Source organism: Rhineura floridana, chromosome 5 (genome assembly GCF_030035675.1).
Source record: "Rhineura floridana isolate rRhiFlo1 chromosome 5, rRhiFlo1.hap2, whole genome shotgun sequence".
Lineage (NCBI taxonomy): Eukaryota > Metazoa > Chordata > Lepidosauria > Squamata > Rhineuridae > Rhineura > Rhineura floridana.
Window position 1 is genome coordinate 68,786,271 of NC_084484.1, and position 23,910 is coordinate 68,810,180.

Below are 23,910 nucleotides of genomic sequence, written 5' to 3' on the forward strand. Positions count from 1 at the left end.
ATAATTTTCTTTAACTGGTTACCATCTCTTTAGAGCAGCTGTGACAGCAGGAAAAAGTGGTGGACTGGAGAATATCCCCCTACTCCAGGGCCACCCTTTGCAGCCACCAATGTCAAGGCAAGCAGAATAAGGAGGAGGCACAGAATGCCATTGTTTAATACCATCAGCAATGCTTTGCATTCTAGATCTATGATGGTGAGGTAACATGATGTGCCTATAAATCTGATTTGATTATTGTGAATTGCTTTGAGAACCATTATGACTGAGAAATGGGTATGCAGCTATTATGATATACGTGTATATTACTTTACATTTAATGTTCGTTTTTTATTTTAAATAATCTTTATTAAGAAAAAAAGAAAAGAAATACAAAATAAAAGTACAACATATTCACGTTACTTGTGGATAATAATAATAATAATAATAATAATAGCATTACATCATGTGTATGAAATTAAGTAAGTCAAAGCAAAGAAAATTGTTTGTACGTATACTTCCTTCTGATACATTTGATTCCAAAATATAATATAAATTGCCCAGTTTTCTATATATCTGGTTGGATGTCCATTTTTAACTTTTAGATAATATGTCACTTTTATCAATTTGATGATATCCCACATTCTATTAAAACAATTGAAAACTGTTGTTGGTTTAGGCTGCTTCCAGTGTTTTGCAATTCCAATTTTTGCTAATGTTAATAAAGTTACTACAGTTTCCAGATCTGTATCTAAAACTATGTCTCTTACATAGTTTAATAAAATAACATATGACTCATGTGATAATCTGCATCCCAGTATTTCATGTATATATTTTAATATATTGACTCAGTACATTTGTATTTTTGAGCATTGCCAAAATATATGCAAGCAGTCAGTCTTATTATGCTCATATCTCCAGCATTTGTCAATGTCTGGTATATTTTAGAAATTCTGTATGGTATAATGTACCACTGATATTGAAGTTTAAATTGATTTTCTTTTAAGTCTGTAGATATTCATCTTTGGGGGATTATTGTCCATATCCATGTCCATTTATCCACTTTGATCTCCTCTGCAAATCTCTATTCCATTTTTTAATAAAAGTTTTCTTAACTTTTTTGTCTCTGCAATCAATTCATAAATCTTTCATATCAAATTTTTATTTATGCCAGTGGATATCAGATTTTCAAATGAATGTTTTCCCTTAATGAGCCATATTTCCTTAAAAGACTTAAAGCAACTTCTCAGATTTGGAAATACTGGAATAATTGTGGTCAATAATTCAACCTGTTTGCAATTTCGTTGTAAGACTTAACAACTGTTTCTGATAGAAGATCTTGCAATGTGTCCAAATTTGAGGAATACCATTGAGTTAAATCACCAAGCATGCAATTATGAGATATAAATTCATTATAGAATGGAGATATAAAAGATGACAGCCCTGGAGAAAATTTGTTTCTATATTTATACCAAATAGATTGTGTTGTATAAAACTGGTGGCGGTTTCTTTATCTTTTTATCCTGACATTGTTCTTGGTACTATAGCATTTCTTCTACGTGCCTTGATTGTGTCAAGCTTTCAAATTCTGCACTGAGGTCTTGACTCATCCATTCTTTAATCATAGCCAATTTTGCTGCGTGTTTTTTTTATTTTATTTTTTTAATGAGGATCTCTGTGAAAGCCACAGAGTCAGATAACTGTCTGGGAAGTCCCACCCTTGTGACCCTCATGTTTTTAATATCACACACTATTGGACATTTGTCATTTTGTAAATTCTGTCCAACCAATCCATTTGTCATTACTGAACCAAATGGACCAGACCCCACTTTGTTCCTCCTTTCCCTCATCCCAACCTCCTCTTCCTTCCTGATTTACAAGGTTAAATTAATATGCATGGGGAGAGGCCTGGGGAAGAGTATGATAGTTCTGTGTCCACAGCTGTTCCAGTCATCCTCCAATTTGTGAAAGGTGACTGGAACAAGGAGCCAGCGGGGTCATACATCGAATATGTGTCAACCTGACATGTTTTCCTGACACCTGAAGAAAGCTGTAGCATTATCTTTAAATAGAAAACTGGGGTGGAGGGTAGCTGTCACAACTTCTTATAAAGACCTAGTATGGTTTAAAAAAAAGAAAAGAGAAATTGAAAAGAGCTTTCTGACAGGCATGCTCTCCCTACAACTAGATTCCACTGCTCAGAAGAAAAACAGGAGGCATTTGTGTCACTGCATATAAACTCTTGCTCACTGGGAAAAGGGGGTGGCAGTGACAAAATGTGTAGGTTCCAAGAGGAGAAGAGAAACTGAGGAACCACTGGCTGCTTTTCTTCTTATTACAACAGCAGTATAATGTTATATTTTTAGAGTGATGAGGAGGACTTGTTTGCGATGAAGAAATGGCCCCCATCCTCCATGTTGTGGCACCTTGTCTGCTAGTTTGGAGTTCATACATAGTTTTAATACGTGTACAAGTTTCCATAGAAAAATTTAGCAGGTGAAAAAGAAAGAAAGAGGCAGAACCACCACTGGGAGATTAAGAGACAGATTAGCAGAGAACAACATGCTTCTCTAAACAAGCCAGATCAGGAGCAGAAGAAAAAAAGGAGGGGGGGGAATAAAGCAAGGCACAGGCAAATATCAATGGTCAGTGTGTTCAGTCTGTGTTTTCTCATGAGAAACCCCAGTGGGGAGGAAAACATGTGAAAGGGATTAATGAAAAATAAATCCTTATGAGCAAGTCATTATCACTTAGATTTTGAGCTTCTAGAGATTTTGCCTTGTTTCTTCCATGCTCTTCCCTCAGCCATTTCCCTTCATTCCTTTCCTGGTTTGCCATAGCTCCCCAGAGAAAAGCTAGCCCTGCTGCTGCTGCCATCCTCCCCAATTTGCACAAAAAGAAAAGCCACCTCTCCTTATATACCCAGAAGATCATCTAAACCCTTGTATACCCAACTGATCACTGTGCTGTGCATGAGGGAGCCTCCTGCAGATCCCATTTATCAGAAGGTCCATCCTGGACAAAGTAGGAATCTAGTGTGGTGGCACTTACGGTTACTCATCATACAAGCGTTCTCTGTTGAAACCTGGGAAGTGGCCAGCTTGAGAGAGAGAGAGAGAGTCTGTGACATGGTAGCAGCCTGTGAAGTGGTGAAATGGCCAGCAGGCACCTGGGTTTCCTGGGCAGGGACCAGATAGCACTGGCAGGTTTTGCCGTGGGCAAACTAAGCAACTAAGTCACCCAGAGCTTGGAAAAGTTACTTTTTTGAACTACAACTCCCATCAGCCCAATCCAGTGGCCATGCTGGCTGGGGTTGATGGAAGTTGTAGTTTTAAAAAGTAACTTTTCCAAGCTCTGGTCACTGCTGCCAAGGCCAACGGATAGGCAAGCAACCATATCACATGGCTTAGCTCTCTCCTTTGCCACCACTTGCCTATCAGGCAAGCTGTCTGTAGTGTGACTCAGGTGGGCTTATGCTTAGCCAAGGTAAGCTTCACAGGGTATTCCAAGGGTATTTTTTTCTGGTTCCTTTCTTACAGCTCATAATAACCATATCTATGGGTGTTCCTGAACCACCGGATGGGGCCAAGTGCCCTCCTCAAGGAGGCATTCTTGATTTTTACTTTTTCTAACAAATACATTCCCATGTGAGGCAAGCCAACATACAGCCACAGGAAATGGATCTACAGAAATAGCTTGCAGAGTATCTCTGAGGTTATAGCTCTATATCATCAAAGTGGGGAAATAATTAAGCAAACGTGGGACACAACGACAGGGAAATGTAGCCTTGTGGCACATTTCCCTTTGTGAAAAAATATTTTTTTATAAAATAGAAACGTTGTGCAAGTTTGTAATCACCTCGTTCAGAATACGGTGCTTGGCTGTATTACAAGTCAAATGCTATTTCCTCAAAACGTTTTTCCATGCCAGTAACTTTTTATGTATCTGAAACGTTTCTTTAATGTGAAACGACTTGCTCTCACTAAAGCTCTTGTTGGTTGCCATGAAATTACATGGCCAGCTGCTTTGCTGAAGTGAAGGATTTCTTTAATGTTAACCCCCGACTTTTGCAGAGTGCTGTAAAGTTTGTACTACACGGCCACATGAACAAAGGAAGCTGCCTTTTACTGAGTCATTTGACCATCTAGCTCTGGGTTAGCGCTAACTTGCAGCAACCCTCCAGCATCACAGACAGGGGGCTTTCCCAGCCCTTTGGTCAGGGATTGAATCTGGGACTATCTCCACGCAAAACAGGTGCTCCACCAAGGAGCTACAGCCCCTTTCAGGCTTTAGTTTGGTTAGCATCTTCTCTATTTGGAGTAATTCTCTTCACATTTTCTGGTTGTCTCCACATCCAGATCTAAACTAAATGCCTTTGCACTTTTGGCTGTGTTTGTTCTGGGAGGGGTGGTGGTGAGTGAATTCCCAAGCAGTTCTCTGTCATGGGCAATGTTTGGATCTATAGAAACATAGGAAGCTGTCTTAGACAGAGTCAAATCATTGGTTGATCTAGCTCAGAATTATCTCCTCTGACTAGCGGCGGCTCCCCAGGTTTCAGACTGGGGACATTCCCAGCCCTATCTGGACTGAACCTGAGGCCTTCTGCAGGCAACACATATGCTCTGCCAATGAGCTATGACCCTTCCCTAGAGGGCAATATGATAATATGCATATGTGCAGCACCATCATCATGCATATGCCAACATTACAAGGTGGGAAAGTACCCTTGGAAAAAAGATTAAGGGCACTCCCCCCCACCCAATCAACCTTGCAATTAGCTATCCAATTCCAAAAAGAAGCACAAGGAGTCCACTCACCATGTACAAACCCAACTGAGACTTTGTGATTGGGCGGGGGAAGGCACACCAAACTACTGCACTCAAAAAAAAAAAAGACATGTTTATATGTCGCAAACATTTACATAGTGTCTTCTGTGCTCACTTAATGACATTTTAAACAGTACTATTTTGGAGCAGATTGGAAATAAACAATTCAGTCTCATTTCTGTGAGCACACTGAAGAATAAAGTTGGTAAAACTGGAAATACAGCATAACCAAATATCTTTTTTAATCTTATTTTAATGTCCTACTTGATTCAACAGCCACTTCCCTTTGTCACAACTCATATTTTAGCTCCAGTTAACAGGCTGGAACATCACACACAACAAAAGTGCTATGCTTTTTGCCATCATGTCTTTTGACACTTAGTGGTTTTGCAACACTGGTATGTGTCAATTAAACCAACAATCTAGTCCTTCCAAATGATGCACTAACAGAGTATTAATTTTGGATGCTGCTTTCTTGTGACAGTTATTTGGGATCTGAAAACATATCAGAGAAGTATGTTTTGTTTTGTTTTTTTTAAAAAATGACACATTAAGTGTTCAAGTTTCTGCTTGAAAGTGGTTGTATTTCAGTCCCATAGAAGACACTAACCACTGTGTTATAAGGCAACGAATCAGAGAAAGCTACCTACAGTATAAAAAACAAAACATAAGTGGGACTGTAATGAGGGTCCCTTCAATACAATAAGTACAATTTCCAATACAGCTAAAGGGACATACATTCTGGAGCAGACTTCTGTATATATATTCTATGGATGATGAAATAGGCACACAATAGGCTTGCAGCTCTTTGCCTGATCCCCCTGCGAGGGCTGTGTTAGCAAGAGTGCCAATCAACTGCCCACGTTTTGCTCTCCCAAATCAGTTGACTGTTGTGTCACTATTATCTCATCTGAAGAAGAAGAAAAACCCTCATATGCACAGGCCCTTCCACTGTGTGTGTGTATCTGGATTACTAGCTGGAAAAGCACTCACAGAAGGGCTTTTGATCCAGTGGATGCCTCCACAACTGGAAGAGCCCCTACCCCACCTTCCACTCTGTTTAGAGGGCCTCTCTGTTCTCTTGAGCTGATTTTCAGGGAACGTAGGAAGCTGCCTTACACTGAGAATCAGATCATTAGTCCATTTAGCTCCGTATTGTCCACACTGACTGGCAGCTGCTCTCCAGGTTTTCAGGCAGGGAGTCTCTCCCAGCCCTACCAGGAGATGCCGAGGATTGAATATGACACTTTCCAAATGCAAAGAACATGTTCTATCACTGAGCTATGGCCCTTCAGGGGGTGACTGTGTGCTGTGGGGAGAAAGGGGGAATCAACCAAAATCTCCTCCCCTTCTGTTATATGAGTGGAGGCATTAGCTGGACCAAAAGCCAGATTGAGGCTTTCGGAAGCATCGAGTGTATAGATGAATTTCACCCACAATGATATTATTTCATTACCTCTGTCACAGTCAGGGGAGGCATACGCCACCTGCAACACAGTGAACATTATGGGTGGATTTGTTCAGTTAATCATAGTTAAGATCTGTTCTTGTATATATATTTAGCGGGCTTCAAAAAGAAAAAAAATGTGTAAGGGGGTGTGGGTGGGGAAATGTGCTGGAGAGAACTGTTTCATTAAGATCAATGCATTAAGATGTTGGTAGTGTATGAGCAATACCAGAAGCTGAAATTTAGTTGTTTGTGAAATATATGTTGAATATATATATATATACCCTTCTGTTACTGCAAGGTTATCAATATGTTTAAAAGGATTTTAAAACAAAATAAATCAACAGTCATATGTTAAGTTGTTGAACTGCTGGTAGTTGAAATGGGTAGTTTGGACTGATTTTTTGACTGACATTTACCTTTATTCACATCTGAAAACTATGTACTGCTTGTTTAGTGAGGGCCCATAGGGTGTTTGAAAAATCATACTTAAGTAGTGCTACCTGTACATGTTAAATATGATTGTTTCAAATAATATTATCTGGTGTTCTATCACTATTCAAGAGTCTTGATGAACTAATGTATTTCAGCCATCCAGTCCTGATTTTCTGACATGTAAGATGAGAACATAGGTCCTTTGGGGGTGCCAGTGGAGTCTACATGATGTAATGGTACACACTGGAAGAACAGAGTGCAGGGTGTGGCAGAACTCTTCAAAAGGCTTCGCCTGAACTTCTAGCTTACCCAGAGTGCTACTGCTATGCCAGATATATTGCACCATGGCAGGCATTTACTAAGGCCTTTGTGTACCTCTCATGAGTGCATCCAGCAGCCTGAATTCTCCCCAGGTCCCTGGTGCCTGAAGTAGTCTTGGTAAGATTAGGCTTACCACCCAAATGCCCTCCATATCTTTTAGACTACAATCACCATCAGCCCCAGCCAGCATGGCCAAGGGTCAGGTATTATTGGAGTTATAGTCCAAAATATCTTGAGGACACCAGATTGGAGAAGCCTGGTTTAAAGAATTGGATTGCAATGTGTCCAGTGAGCACAGAGGTTAAACTGATGCCTTATGTATCCTGGCCTTAGCTTGTGAATGGTGCAGGAAGGTGGCCTTAGTTTTTTCAAGGCAATGTATTTTTTTTAATGCAGATAATGTTGCTTTTGTATTAAAAAAAGGAACACCAGATATACAGTGCAAGTGCAGAACAGAATCTTTAGATTCTGATTCTCTCTTACTGATTCTATATGCTGTGATGATTTTCTCCAGTAACCATAATACTAAAAGAAAGCAAACCCAAAAATACTTCAAACCTCTGCACAGGTGGGATTTCAAGGTCACACAGTTCTAACCGCTTATTGTCAAATTAAAACAAATCCAAAAGGGGAATATTTGTTATAGTCAGTCTCATTTTTACCTAGTAATCATATTAACAGTTGGGTGTATGGTAGAATGATTAATGGCCCTTCCTAAACATTTTTGCTGTCTTTAAGAAGTACGGTATAAATCCAGACCCAGAAGAGTACACAGTTTTATATACACCCTGCTGAAATCAGCTCTTGAGCCGGCAGCCTGTGGAAAACTGCTTGAAATTATGAGTTATACTGACAGATGGGATCACGAGGGAGCTTTTGTAATCCTTAGATAAATGCTAAAGTCTAAGTTGTTAACACTCTGCAGGAATAATAATAACAGTAATATAAAAAAATAAGCAGATACAGGAGGTCTTGACACCCTGGGAATTATTTTCCTTATGATTTAAACACTGACATGCTTGGTTTTACAGACGGTATTTATTCACTATAAGAAACACTTTAATTATTGGGGGGGCACCCTGTGTCATAGTTGCTTAAGTTGGAAGTTCATGCGGTGTGAGCGACCTTTCACTCCAGTGTGATACGGAACACTCAAAATCTTTTCTCCTGATCTATCTGGTCATCCCAGTGTCAAGAATTTACCCACTATCCTACAAACCTTTAAGCTGTAGTCCTCCAGGCACTTCAATGGGAATAGTCCCATTGGGGCTCAATAGATATGTATAGATTGCACTGTAAATACTGGGTGAGATCCTTTCCTTTCCTCTCCTTCCCTCTGGAGCATATTTTGGGGACACACCTGGGGGGCTGTATCTGGAAGGGGAAGAAAAGAAACCAAAACTCCTGTTGTACAAGTGGCCATCACTGGATGTAGCTCATTCCCTATTTGCTCTCACTGCCATAGTGTAGACCAGCCTTTCCCAACCAGTGTGCCTCCAGATGTTGTTGGACCACAACTCCCATCAGCCTCAGCCAGCATTGCCAATGGTCAGGAAAGATGGGAATTGTGGTCCAACAACATCTGGAGGCACACTGGTTGGGAAAGGCTGGTGTAGACAGATGACATGCCGCAATACATACAATATCTGTAGTCAAAATTAGGGACAGTGATTAAACTACACTTCAATCTGAAGAGAGAATGATATTAGCCCAACAAGTGCCACCAGCGTAAATACCAATTGGAAAGAAAATCTGAAACAACATTGTCTGACCCATTCATACTTTGGCTCCAAACTCCCTTTCTGCAGGGATCTGTCATCTTCTGCAGCTTGCTTCAAATCCTATTGTAAAAACCATGCTGAGGTGACCTCTCCTAGGCTAGACAGTTCTGGTCTCTCCCAGTGTGGAGCGGCTATTATTGTTGCATTTAATGGGTGGCAATTTAGGTTAAGATCTGGGGATCACCTATGAAATGCCAGAGGAAGCCATGGCAGGACACTCACATTTCAGAGGAAGATATGTCTCCTCCCAATTTATTTGATTTATACTATTAATTGCTTATTTGTGTGTGTGTGACCGCACAAAATACGTAACATGATATGCCTCAGGCTTCCTTCAATACTGCGAGATCTGCTTAAATTTGTGAATGTGTCAGGAGGATACTATGCACTTCTCTGAATTCTCCGATATTGCTGCATAACGTTCTCTGCACTGCAGTAGAGCTGCAGTTTTAAAAGCCTAGTTCTGCCATTAAATGTTCACTGAAAAGATTTATGGGCCCTTGGAGTGCCACAAGGGCATTCATTTTAATTCAGTACTGAGGAAAGAAAAGAGAGGGAGGGGGGAAATTAAATTTCAAAAGCAAAATCAGAACAACAAACTCTGCTTGCTCTTTAGATGGTAAAGTACCTCAACATTCCTCAAGGAATGTTTACAGAAAATTATTTCCCCAGCTTTATTCATTAGCATCTTATGTCCACTTTTATTTTGCTTTTCCTTATTTGTCTTTGCAAAATATATATTAAGAAGGCTCTTCTTTGTTTTAAATGGCTACACATTCACTGTAATTCCTTCAATGAGGAAAGGAACCACTGTTATTCTTTCAAGATCTCTCTCTTCCCCATGTTCTCTTGACTTTACGAGAGACAACTAGGTAATTCTGCGCAAGAGGCACAGTGGATATGTTTGATCTATGCCATACTTTCCTTTTTCCTTCAATGTGTTTTATAACCTTAACCTGAGGACTATGGATTTCAAGAACATTCAAGCCTTAATAACTGCACCATTTTTTATGTGAAACTGCAATGCATCATTCTCCACACCAGGTAGTGAGAGAATGCAAGGAAGAGAAAGAAACCTTTTGAACATACAAAAAAGGGTGTTTGGATTTTTTTAGGAAACAAAACAATCACTATTTATGAAGCAAAGATGGATTATCTATGAGGCTTGGCACACCACAGTATTTAAACCAGGGGGTACTACTTCAGTGCCTGCAAGAACCAGTATGCCAACAGTGTCCTCTGGTGTCCTCAAAAGGTCTCAGTAAATATCCGCTCAAAAATCCACAATTTATAAGAACCTATTTGCTCTTCCTGCTCAGTTCCTGTTTGTACTGGCTCGGCCTCTTCTACACTGAACACCCCTCCTTTAAACATAACCACATTTCATTGGATGCCAGGACTAGACACCCATCTTCCTGTCTGAACAGAGGACAGGTGCAAAGTGTTTCTCTGTCTGTAAGTGACGTGGTAATGGCTGATGTTGGTGACTTTTTCCATTGATATGTTTGTGTGTGTGTGTGCGCATGCCCCATGCCTGCACCATTTTGTGCTCCTGCCTTTTTTGCTCTTAGATGTAGCAGCCATTTTGTGTTTTGCTACATGCCCAAGGCAGCCATTATGTGTGATGCTGGGCCCCCTGTGATGTCCCTGTATTTTAATATCTGTAAATATGGTAAGTGCGGGTTTATTAAGTGACATATGGTAAGTGACTGAGTAAAAGGGGGGAGTACATGGGCTAGAATGCTGGAGAATGCTGTATGATGATTGGCTCAGTGTTTGAACAGCTGAAGGTATAAATGAGAGGATGACAGTTAAGTGGGGGGAATTGTTGAGGAGGTTGGTTGGTTGATGAGAGGGATTTTGGAGGAGTAGTTTGGCAGAGTTCTGAGGAAGGCTTGGATTGTATTTGGCTGATATTTAGGCAATATATATATGACCAGAAACATAAAGAGTGACACTATATGAAACCATACGCTTGTTAAACATACCTTACATAATCTTGTTATTTCCTGGTGTTATCAAAATACTTTTATTGGTTTACCAAAAGCCTGATCCTTGGCTGGGGCTTTCACAGACCAGAAGGGTGGGCAGGGTATTTACCAAGGCGGAAGAACAGTATCAAATGGTGGCAGCGGTGAAGAGATAGTGTATCATCAAGTATCCAGGGCAACCCAGGGCTGTATGCTTTATTGGCACAAAGATACAGGGGGGTTGTGGCCTGCAAGTGCACCCAGACACAAAGTAACAATAAGCCAGAAGGGAGATTAAGGCAAAGTCTCTAGCAGTATTGTTTACAGGGAGTGACTGGTGGTGCTGCCTAGCAGTGGGATCTTGTGAGATCTGTGCTAGGGTGAGCTAAAGAAAAATAAAAACTATGTTTCTCCCTGGTGGTAGCCACGGGTGGGAGCCTAACAGGTGGTGCCAGGGGAGGCACATTACACCCCCCATGCAAGCCATTTTGTTTTATGCCACACCTCATTTTGTGACTGGAGTTCACAGCACTTTCTCAACATTCCAAATGTGCCCACTGGTCCAAAAAGGTTGGCGGCCCCTGGTTTAAACCTTATCCTTACCACAGAAAACACCATGTCTACACTACAAATTATGTGTGTGTGTGTGTGTGCACACTTCTGAGAATCCACTGTTAAGTTTGACCATCCTCCTTTCAAAGAACTCCAGTTTCCCTAGGGTTTCCTGAAATGAATGATGATTAAAGCAGTTTGTGGTCTTAATTATCAGCAAGTGCCACAGTATGGTCAGTGCACGTGTCTGTGAGGCTCATTTATAATTCTACACTGTAAAGAAGGAGATATGTATAGTAGTTCATTCTAAATCGACACCTACAAATATAAAATTTGCATATGCAAATTATATACAGATATGTTTGCTCTTGTTTTTTTGGCTTCCTCCATTTTGAACTGTGTAAATGGTCACCCTACTATCTCCCCACGTTTTTACAAGTGTGCAGGCAGCACCCCAAAACTCTTTAGTCCTGCATGACTGTTTTCAGAAAATACTACTTTAATTCTCTTGCAAGAAACGCTCTGTGAAGCAATGCCTGCCAACACCTGTAGCATTTCATTAGAAGAACAAATATTCAGCACTAGAATTTGAGAAGAATGGCATACGTAAAAAGCCATTATGTGGCAGAACCTACCCAGTTTTGGCAAAGTTCGTCCAATACGTCATAACAACTGCACTGAGCATGACATCGTTCTTTGAAAAGTTGCAGTTAAACAACTCTGTAGGACCAATCATGGGGATGCCAAACACATAAGGGACTTCATCACCATGTGCTGAATCAGCCCAGCTGGGTTTCATTTCACTCTGGCAGTGGTGATAAAATGCATAGAAGTATGTTGGGGAGCCGTATTGGGCATGCAGGTCAGCTGTGGCAACAGCCGGAGCAACCCACTGGTGGTCAGTAAACAGTGCCACCAGAGTCTTTCTTCGTGTTTCAGGATTCTCCTTATCTGCCCAGTCTGTGTACATGAACTTAATGGTTTCTCGCAGTGTGTCTTTCCCTTCCGGATAACCGTATAGATTGTCCACAAAATTGGATACGGAGAAATCAAAATCATTAGGAGAGACACCCTCTTCGTTATCTACAATGCCATCCACAAATTTTAAGCCTTCTCCTTGGTTTACACCTAGCATTATATCATAGTTGAGAAATTCTCCCTGCTCCATCAGAATCTGCGGATCATCTGGAATTACGTCCCCATCAATCACAGGCCCAAATGCAATGTGGTACGTAGCTGGCGTGATAGTTTGCTGAATGAGTTCTTTGTAGTTCTTATTCCGAAAGCATTCAACTAAGTCTGTAGTGTCCAGCGTGTTGCATCCTACTTTTTCTGCCAAAATTGCAGTGTACTTGGCAGGCTGGTAGTTCACTGCCCAGCTGGACAGGGCTGTTCCACTTTGTATGATTGCTTTTTGGAATAGACCTGCAGGTGCAAAAGTTAAAAATGAAAATGCATGAACAACCAGTATTGACAAAGCAAAATAATCTTTTGTACATTATTTACAGAAAATACATTCTAGTGAAGAGCAAGTTTAATTCCATTTCCACAACAAACAATATTTTTTTGTTAGTTTTGGGAGATAGCTAATCTACTACTAGCAAAATTCTTCCTAGTTCTTAATGTTCATACATATGAATACGATGAATCCAGTGTGAATGTCTAGGGATAAAATACATATAAAAATAAATTCCAATTTAAAATCAAAAGTAATTTGTGGATTGTGGGGTTTTTTTTAACACCATATCTCATAGGAATGTCCAAAAATAGGTTTGGATGACAAGAAGAGGAAGAAAAGAATAAGATCAGCTTGGAGACATTCCTAATATAATGACATCCTAATATATTTTCTAAGTTTGAAAGGCTAACTTAATAATTTAAAATACTGGGAAAACAGAACTAATTTTCTTATATTATGCATTGTCTAAAATAGTATTTGCAAGTTTACACCAGACTTGTCAGTAAAGTGATTCCTGATTGCCATTGATGTTTTCATATTGTCCCCAAATAACTAGGTGATCACTCAGAGCCTCAATTTGTAGCACATTTCCCAGCAAAAGTCTATTCCGGGGGGGGGGGGAAGGATCCACTGGCCATGCTTAGTTAAACTCCTGAGGCAGGACCAGAGACTGCAGCCCCTGGACTCAGGTCCAGCAAAGTACCAGCAAGCTTGCCTGCAAGGGCATGGTATTCCCCAGAGGCAGTGCACCAATGCAGGCAGCGTGCCTGACATAAATTCCTGGAGAAATTACAGAGTAATAGGCTCCAGGCCAGGGGCTTTTCCCTTTCAAGGCCTTCCACTTTTCAGTGAGGAAGTGGGGTTCTAGATGTCAGGGCATAAAATACTTCAGTCTGGCCCCAGGAGTTGTTAAAACAAGTTGCTCAGTATGAGCTGTCTTTCCTGCTGTGTCCCGTAGACTCTTTCTCTGGACCAGAACAGGTCATTTTGTTAGCTTTACGTGACTAGGAGAGGGCCCAGTGGGATTCTCCTAGCTATATGAGGCTCTCATTCTAGAGCTTTTAGGGCTTGGTGTGTGGTGTCTGTAGGGTAAGCCAGGAATCCTTCTTCAGCAACTCTTCCTTATTTTTTGAGACCTTATATCTGACTAGACCTGTGCTTATGAGCTTCCCTGGAATCTCTATGCACCAGTTACTTCAATGAATTGAACTGGGGCCAAGGACTTTACAGGAATGACAGCTGTCAGCAATCATCTCCATTTTGTGTGAATGACTTGCACAAATAAGTGCTTCACCAGCAAAAAGGTCAGAGGAAAATTATACATTTTCTTCTGTCTCACTGAAGCTATACATCATGCAATTTGAAGAAGAAGAAATGCTAGGCTAAAATCAATGTAGTAGGTTTGATTTCCAACAGTTTTATTCTGCAACCTCATTTCTCATTATTTGGATGGGTATTTATTCATTTAAACATTGGACAGATTAATAAATTAGAATGCACCTGCACTTTTTTTTTTCAAAAGGAGCTGGAAATTTGGGATCAGATTCAGTGCCCCAGTGCGACTTTTCTGCTATGCTCCAGTGGTGTGAAGCAACTTGACACATCACTAGAGCACAGTATAGCAGCTGGAATTTTTAAAGAAATCTATCCCAGATCAATTTCAGGTTAGAAAATCATATGTAACAACAACAACATGTACAGGAAAGCTGTATAGTTACTCCAGAAATGCACAACAAAGTGAAAAAAAGAAATCTCAAAATGTCATCAGAATGCTGTGATCATTTTTTTAAACCTACCAATGAAATTGTAACATAATTAGCACTGAATTTTATTTAACCCTGATACACAATGTATGTATTCACATATATTTATGAAGGGAAAGCTAGCTAGCGAGCTATATCTTAATCAGCAAGAGGACATGTGTGGGAGACTTTAATCAAATGTAACAATATATAATAATAATAATAATAATAATAATAATAATAAATCTTTATTTTTACCCTGCCCTTTTTCCAAAACTGGAACGTAGGGCGGGTTACAAATAAAAACTACACATAGGTAAAAAAACATACAAAAATATACAATTAAAATAGAATTAAACTATTCGTGACATTAAAACCATGAAACATACACTTAAGATACTAAGACAATTTAAAACATTAAGAATAGGACCATAGAACAATACAACAGACCTTATGAGGCCCTATCTTAAACATCTTCTAGTCCAAAAGCCTGTCGGAATAAAAAAGTCTTTGCCTGCTGACGGAAGGTAATAATATATGCTTTCATGGTGCCATTCCCTCCTCCCCATTTTTTATTTTTACAATAAAATGATCTAGTAGGATGCATACTATTTACACTTATAGAAATATGTTTGTATTATCTGCAGAATGTTTGTCCTGATTGGTCACCTTGATTTTATGCCACATGAAAATAATAATGCCAATCTGTTTATTATTTTTTTAAAAAAGGAATACCAGAATATTTAATATCATAATCATTCCAGTGATATTATTTGAAGCTCCAAATGACCTTTGTGATTCACATTAAATTATAACTTTTAAAATTACTTGTATTTAGCTAGATGAACTATTACCTTCCGAATAGTGAGACAGTGTCAACAGACTGACACAGGATGCTCCTGCCCCTGATCCAAAAATTGTAACTCTTTTTGGGTCTCCTCCAAAGGATCCAATATTTTCTTCAATCCATCGTAGGGCTTGGATTTGGTCAAGCAAACCATAATTGCCTTTTGCAGCTTGGTCTCCAGTGCTTAGAAAGCCTATAAGGCAAAAAAGAAAAAGGAAAAAAAAAGGGGGGGGTAATTTTAGCTCACCAGTCACAGAATTTGCTACAGGCCATGCACATATTCACAACACATATTTCATTCTTTCTCCTTCCAGGTTTTGAAAGGTCGTGGTCCTAGTTAAATATGTTTAACACAAGCTTTGAGAACACAATGATTTTTCCCCAGTTGCAGAGGACTGCATTAGATGTGGGAATGATCAGTTTTTTCCCCCCTCATATAGTCCTATAGAAATAAAAAACAAAGCAATTCAGTTTTTTTCCTTTTCTTCGAAATCTACTAAATCTGATTGAATGTCAGTACCATTTAAAAAGACCCCATACAGGCCCAGAAGCAAAGTTGATAATGAGATTATGATTCCAAAGGGGGAGAAAATAGGACACCAATTTTCATGAAAGGGCAGAGATCATTTCCACTGTAATCCAAATTCCTCTTATCCCAGTACAAAATTCACTTTGTGCTAATTTGTGCACATTACCTTACACATGATTTTAAGCGTACAGCAAACATGTAAGGTGAGGGGGGGAAGCAAATGTTTGTGGCTAGTGAGTGTATCATACTGATATGCTAATCAAGTGCTAAGATTGGCTGAAGTTCACTGTAATACATCAACTAAACTTGGATGCAAATCCAAGTTTTTTGCCACATATATACAGAAAGGCACTTAAATGAAAACAAGGAAATTGTTTATTGATGAAGCATAATGAAAGCAACTCATAAGAAGAAGAATTCATATATATAATCACAAAATAATGCATTAAGTCAGGGTTCCCAAAGTGTGGTCTATGGACCACGAGTGTTCCACGGACTTCATTCAGATGGTCTGCAGCATGTCCGCATAAAATATTCATACTGATTTTTAATTGTATGCTTATTGCTTCTTTTATTTCTTATACTGTATCGTATTGTAACAGAATAAAATACAATATAAGAAATAAAAGAAGCAATCATCACTAAACAAAAGCGGATGCAGCTGTGCAAGCAAGGTTGCATATGCAAATTGATATAGACAGATGCAAATTTAGAAACAATTACTAACTATACACACACACACACAAATATAATTGTCAAGCTGCAGTTCTCTTAGCCACAGACAGGTGGTGCTATGGACTATAGCATGATGATCTAGCCTTTCACAACTATTAAGGCGTCTAGGGAGTGGATGAAGCAGGGCAAGTGGAGACAAAGGACCGAGCTGTTCTTGGCTCATGTGGGCTGGTTCACGGCAGGCCTTAGCAACACTACCACAAGGCCTCCCTTTCCAAGCCATAGGGAGTGGGGTGGGGTGGAGGAAAGGAGGACGGTGAGTGGGAAGGTGAGACCGGGCAGAGAGTGGGAGAGCAAATGAGCAGGCAGTGGCGGGAGGCAAGTTGGGTGAGCCATGGAGCAACATGCTGGGGCAGCTCCTCAGCAAAAATTTGGCTTTGCTGCCGCCACCCCACCACCTGCCTCACCAACAGAAGGCAAGGAGGATGAAAGCAGGAGGAAGACGGTTGCTGCAGAACTGCCCTGGCCTGTGTTTCTTGTCCTTGACTCCACCACCCACCTCCCTCCTCTGCTTCCCTTCTCCTCTGCTGGAGAAGATCAGGGGAGGAGTTGACTTGGTGACCTGGGGGAGGGGCCCAGCATGAGAAGAGTGAAGCAGTGGTGGTTGTGCAGCAACACCTGGAGCCACTGGGCAGTTTGGCATGGTGGGTGCATGGTGTTCCCATTCCTGGGGTCAGGTGGAGGGGTTGGCACACAAAGCAAGCAAGGGTGGAGCCCCTAGTAATTTAAATAAAATATAATGCATCTCACCATAACGGGAAAGACTGATCAGGTGAGCTGTGTGCCTGCTGAGTCTGCTGTCCAGATGATAACTGCTGATGGGCAACTTCAAGGCCCCTGCTTTTTTAGAGGACACCTTCAAATACAGGACTGTCCTCAGAAGGACTCAGAAAGCCCTTCAAATAGATGACTCTAGCATTTAATGCAGGACACATTGGCACCCTTCTTGCCCAACATTCCCACCCCTCAAGACCCCACACTGTATTTCCTTTCTGTCCGCCCTCAGTGTAAAACATATCAAAACTAAGGTGTATTACCTCCCACCCAAAAAACAGAAATTGGAGCTTACAATGAATTAGAGTTTGATGATTATGCTGGGGTGCATTCTGTGAATAGCATTACTCCTCCCTCTAGACTCAGTAGGCAGGGCTTCAAGAACCTGAGTCTTCTCTTCCAGAGGGAGGTCATCTCACTCTCCAGAGTATTCCCTGTCTGAGGCAGTTGGGTCAGGACTTTCTGGTCTCCTCAGAAATCTCTTTTTTCAGTGTGTTTGTCCAAATAGTGAGTGGGGATTTTTTGGGGTGTGTGTGCTATTTATTTGTTCCCTTTCTGGTTTATCCCCTTAAAAAAAATCCCTCCCTTTTTCTTCCCCTTCTACCCTTTTTATACTTTGTTGTAGATTCATTTTTACCTTGGGGTGCTGGGGGTTGTTTGAGGTGTTTTCTCTATGCTTAGTGTTGTGGGCAGGCCTCATGGACCCGGATCCCACTTTCTTGAGCCTATCCAAGTGTTTGCCTCAGGCGCAGGCCACAATCTCGCATCCCATGAGACCTGGGGGCATAGGACAGCATGCCTTCTTGTGGTTGTTCCTTTCTGCCCGGCATCCGCTTAGCCTCTGGAGTATTTGTGATCCCTGATCCCTTTGCCATGCTGTGCTCCGCATCGGGATCGGAAGCCTGTCTCCCTTGCTTGCGCCTCACTGGTGCACACATTGGTTTTGATTGTGGAGAGTGTTGTCTGTGTCAGGCCACTTCAAAAACTGTTTTTCAAGCATTTATTGGTCAGGTACTCTTAAGTGTCTGCATGAGACACAATCAGTGCTTTTACTTACTGAAGCACAAAGCAACTGCTCAATTATGGATATTGCATTGATAATTAAAATGCATTCTGTAACACAATTTAAAAGTTGGAAGGGCAAGTTTTCTCATGAGGCCCTTCTCCATATATGGTGAGGTTGCCAGGCACCTTACAATTTTTGGAGGTGAGTTATAAAGCAAGAAAGTGGGTTTTATCTCCATTCACAGTGCAACAAACTGTATTTGCCTTTTTTCTCTCCCCCACATTAAACATGACAAAAATGAGCTGTTTTCCCAAACTTTACTGGCAGTAATCTTAAGTGCTTGCAGTCAATATTACATGTTTTAACAAACAGAAGCACAAAACAATTGCTCAGTTACGGATATTGTCTTGGTAATTAAAATTGTGGCTGAGAGTTGAAATAAATACACAGACACAAAAACAGCTAGGTTGAACTAAGGGCCACTTTATTAAAACTTTAAATTAAACCCTTTAACCTAACCTACAGAGGGAAAACATAGGTGTGGGAGCTGGCTATGAGGGAATTGCCAAAGTACGGCTATAGGGCAACCGCCCCTGCTGTCACAAGGGCAAGCCATTCTGCTTACCTCCTACCCCCACTACACCTTGAAGGGCGCCTTCCCACATCACCACCCCCTGGGGCCCTACAACTCCGGGAAGATGAGGGAAAATGGCCCCAAAGGCAGCCCATATCCTACCCCTGGGCCCCACAGCCCCGAAGTGCAGGCCTCCAAAGCCATAAATCAGGCCTGAAGGTGCCAAAGGGGGCCACCTAGCTGTCCCTACCTGCTTCTCTTCTCAAACCTTCTTGCCAAAGTGACCAAACCAACTATAACCAAATTCCAGATAGTCCGATAAACAACTTTAGAACATGCCACATCAGTCAACTTAGCCAAAACAATATACTGAACTACAAAAATCCCTAATCCAATTTCATCCTGCTACCACAGTGTGGAGTAGGCAAAAAACCTGCCCGCCAAATGAGGTGGGTAGGGCAAAAATGCCTACTTGGCCCCGAAGCAACCAAGCTAATCAGACCATAGCAAGGGGAGGGAGTGTGGGTGTTGCAGGCCAAAGAAAGAACATGGGTGTTGTTGTTATGTGCCTCCAAGTCGACTACGACTTATGGCGACCCTATGAATCAGTGACCTCTAAGAGCATCTATCATAAACCACCCTGTTCAGATCTTGTAAGTTCAGGTCTGTGGCTTCCTTGATGGAATCAATCCATCTCTTCTTTGGCCTTCCTCTTTTTCTACTCCCGTCTGTTTTTCCCAGCATTATTCTCTTTTCTAATTAAATAAGTTCTGCTGCCCCATATCTACACAGCCATGCTCAGCACACATAGCACTTGCCCTCCACCAGAATGGTGAGGCAGGGCTTCAACCCCAGGCCCCAAACACTCCCTGCTCCCTGTGGCTGTGCCTGGGAGCACGGAGTGGGGATAGGGTAGTGAGAAGTTTGGTGTTGGCCACAATTCATTTCAAACTGAGGTGCACTTAAGCCTATTTCTCTGTGTCTTGTTCTGTGCTGCAATGTGACCATGATATTTTCTTTAGGAAAATACACACACACACACAAACACACACACACACACACACACACATATATATATATATATAAACTCAGGGACGGGCTTCATCACTTAATTTCCAGCATTTTCTCATTGGAAAGTGGATTCATTGGCACTCTGTTCCTATTCCAATTCCTACAGGCATTTCCCCTCCCATTTTTCCCTACCGCCTTCACATGTAGTATGTGTGTGTGTGCGCACACACATGTGCATCTGCACAGAGAAAACTACAACTGGACACAATACAAGGATGATATTAAAACCATGGCTATGTGAATACATAATGAGATTGGACCTTCGTATGCTAAGTTTTACATTTAACCACCTCCATCATCAACTGAACAGATGAATCCAACTTTTATTAATTCATAAATGAAGAGTTATTTGTATAAAGGAGTTTCTCTTTGTTACATGACTTAACAGGAGGAAAACATAAATTAATCTAGCTGCTCAATCTGTTACAACAATGTATTCTGAGACCCCAGAAACCATAGGTGAGGAGGGAACAATGCTCTCACTGGGAAAGAATGACCCAAGGTGCCTTTAAAATAGGGTTATAATTAGCATTGGGAGCAGACACACATTTCGAGCTCGGAAGTTTGGATCTTGTGATTTTCAGTTCCTATCAAACATACTGAAAGGTAACAGAGACTACCATCAATGACTATCTCATGTTTAACAAATGAAGATTTTTTTTCTTTTATAGTTCTTTGCTGATCCTCATTAACTGCAACAGCAAGTTTTCTTAATTTAAAAACTAATAGTGAAGGCAAAAGAGTCAGTCTCATCTGACACCATGAACAACTATTTCTCCTCTTGATGAGTATATGTCACCTTTCATGCTTTGAATACCAGATCATATTCGCCAAAAGCCATTTTAGACTCAAGACAAGGATTATCTGTTCAAAGTATACAGAATTAGAAGACTTCCCATTTGTATTAATAAATGTGAAGATTTTGAAATGCATAGACAGACTGAAAAATACTATTCACTGTGGATGACTATGATTGAGTTTCAAAGGTTTTTTTTAACGCCATTATGACAGACAATGCCTGTTTTGCTATCTCATTATTCCTATAAATCATTCATTAATAAACAAGTAGGACCTGCAACAAAATACTGCAATGCATTCTCTTTTCTTAACAGGAATGCTCCTGTTCAGGGTTGAAGCCAGGCAGTCATACCCTTCTCTAGGATATTGAATACCACCTCATGCACACACACTATTCTATGGCCACTGAATGTATTTAGTCTTCATTGGTCTGTTTTGTGTGTTCTGTCACTTTATGTTGCTGTTTTAAACAGTTTTAATGTACTACAACCCCAGGGTTCCTCTGCATGCTGATACCTCCCTCTCCTTTCTCAGTGGCTTCACTCTGGTGAGTAGCCATCAGCACTCACAATCCGAGTTCACTTTTACAGGGATTGATTTGGAGTTCTAGCTTTGAACAGGAAACAAATCTATCAAAGCAATCCTTAAGAGTGCTCACAAAACAGCACAGGGATTCTATTAATGTGTTGCAGGGTTCATCAACGTGGTGTGCGAAAGCCCATGCGAACCTGCAGAAGCGTTCCTTGGTGTTCACAGGTGCTGAAATTAGGCTGAAAAGAAGCATTTTGGAATAGTTAACCGAAAACGTAGGGTATCTGTGTATGTGCATACACACGTTTCTCCAGTTTACCAATGTGTCCATGGGCCCCAAAAGGTTAGCAATCCCTGGCACACTGCCTACTGCACTGTGTAACACTACATAACAGTTTCCCTGTCCGAGGTGGTCTTGAGTTCAAGGAGATGACAATTTTTCATGGCATTTCTTCCTGTTTTCTACTGTAGCTCTGCTGTCTGTGGCAGTGGTGACAGCAGTCCTCCCAGTGGCAGCCAGAACAATGTGGGTGGTGGGGAAAATGGCAGCTTCTGACAAGTGTGCCACAGTCAGTATCACTGGCAGCAGAGTTAAAGGAGTAAAATGGGGGGAAAAGAGAATGCTGCATTACTCCACAGCAAATAGCAAGTCCCCCTGAACTTCTGGGAGAATCCCCTCCTGCTGCAAAAATGGCTAAATGCCCCATCTCAGATTTGCTATCTGTGAGCAGAGCAGTGAATATGATTTTTTGTTCAGCTTTATTTTCAACTGTGTGCTCTGCACTGAGCAGGAAGAAAATGATCTGTGGTTGAAGAAATCTGATACAGTACTTTTGCTGTGGATACCTGTTTAAAGTTAGACTTGTGACAGACTCAAAATTCTGTAGAGATAAGGGACCTATTTAAATGGTTCACAGTGTATGATGGTTCTAGATGTTTTTCTAAGTACCGAGGAGTTTTCTATTAACATGACGAGCAGTCTTGTTGATACCTGGCATCAGGAGATGACCCAGGCCATTGACACAATTGCTTCCAGATGTCTTATCTTGACTACTGCAGCCCAATTGGCTCCATCGTTTACTGCTGAACAATAGGTGATGAAACAGCTAGGATTATTATTTGGATGTCAATGTAGAAAATGTCATGACAAATCCAATCAACATGAGCTAGAGCCCACCTTAGAACATACTTTGCGGCAGCGATGATGGCAAAGAATTCTTATACTTTTCAGTGAGGGCCTCTGTTACAGCTTAGCCTTCAAAGGGAGTTGGAGGAACAGTTAGACGGCCAGTGTGATCTGTTTGCAAAGAGTTTTGTGGCTAAAACAAATTATATTTATTCTGATTTGGACTCCTTTTGTACAGAGTCAGTGCTGCATTTATCTACAACTCCCTTATCATGTTTCCATGGATACCTTTCAGTTTGTGCAGCCTGAGGATATGGGAAAAATTTTGGAGGCCTATCATTTGCATGTTCAACCTTTGCTCTTTCTAGCTCATTTGAGCAGCCAGAAGGAGGCTAATCTGTTGGATTGTCAAAATAATTAATGCTTCATTGAGGGAGAATATTTTTCTAACTGCATTGGAGGAGGCTTTTACATCTTTTACTAAAGCAATTTTTGTTTGAACCTTCCAATTTAAACACCCCTCAGCCCATTTTGTATATTCTATTCTTGGGTAAGGTGTTGGAGCATATACAAAAACCACAACCACAGCTTTTCCAGATTAAATAAAATCACTTTCTATCTGGTGTCCAACCTGCCTTTGGGACTGAAACCACTTTGGTTGCTCTAGTGGATGACCTCCATAAGGAGATATATGGGGTGTATGCAACACTATTGGCTCTCCTAAACTTCTTGCGGCAATTACTATCATCAACCATGATATCCTTCTGGGGTACCTTTCTGGTATCAAGCTGGGAGGTACCATTCTTAGCTGGTTCTGATGTTTCCTGAAAGATATGTTTCAGAAGGTGGCTGTGACTTACCAAGTATTTCAGGGTTCTATCCTGTCTGCCATTCTTTTTCACATACACAACACATGAAGCCACCAGGGGCAGACCATTCAGAAGTGTGTGCCCCCTTCCTCGATAGGACAGATCGGACCAATCTTTCAGGCCTCAGTAACAGCCAGAATGTACCTCTGCAGTGCACATCAACTTGGGATTGCCTTTGAAGGTTGTTGAGAAACTTCAGTTGCCCAAAAATATGGCTCTCTGAACTTTGGTTGGAGCTAGATGGACTGAACCATAACTCTGACATTATTCTATATTTGCATTGACTACTAATTAATTTTAATGATCACTCATGACATTGTAGGCAATCACAATGGTGGCCACAGAGCTACCTTGTGGTCATTTGAGGAACTACAGAAAGCAGTGTCAGTAGCTATGGGCCCTCAGCAGGTTCCTGTGGATGCCACCTGATGGCAACAGGCCTGCCTTCTCAGAGCACAAGTACTAGGCTACAGCAGCAGTCGGTGGGGTGGCAAATGCAGGGCAGCATCGCATATCTGGCTTTCTGATGCCAAATCTCGCT

At 41.1% G+C, this 23,910-nt stretch overlaps 1 protein-coding gene across 3 annotated transcripts in view; it reads right to left on the minus strand.

Annotated features, from left to right (window-relative positions):
- The window catches only part of NLGN4X (neuroligin 4 X-linked), a 269,400-nt gene that overhangs the window by 10,190 nt on the left and 235,300 nt on the right, over nucleotides 1–23,910 (minus strand). For all 3 annotated transcript variants that reach the window (XM_061627057.1, XM_061627059.1, XM_061627058.1), the window contains 2 exons: nucleotides 15,364–15,549; nucleotides 11,944–12,733 (listed from right to left, as the gene is read on the minus strand). In XM_061627057.1, the coding sequence (XP_061483041.1) occupies nucleotides 11,944–12,733; nucleotides 15,364–15,549 (976 nt within the window). The remainder of the gene's footprint in view (nucleotides 1–11,943; nucleotides 12,734–15,363; nucleotides 15,550–23,910) is intronic.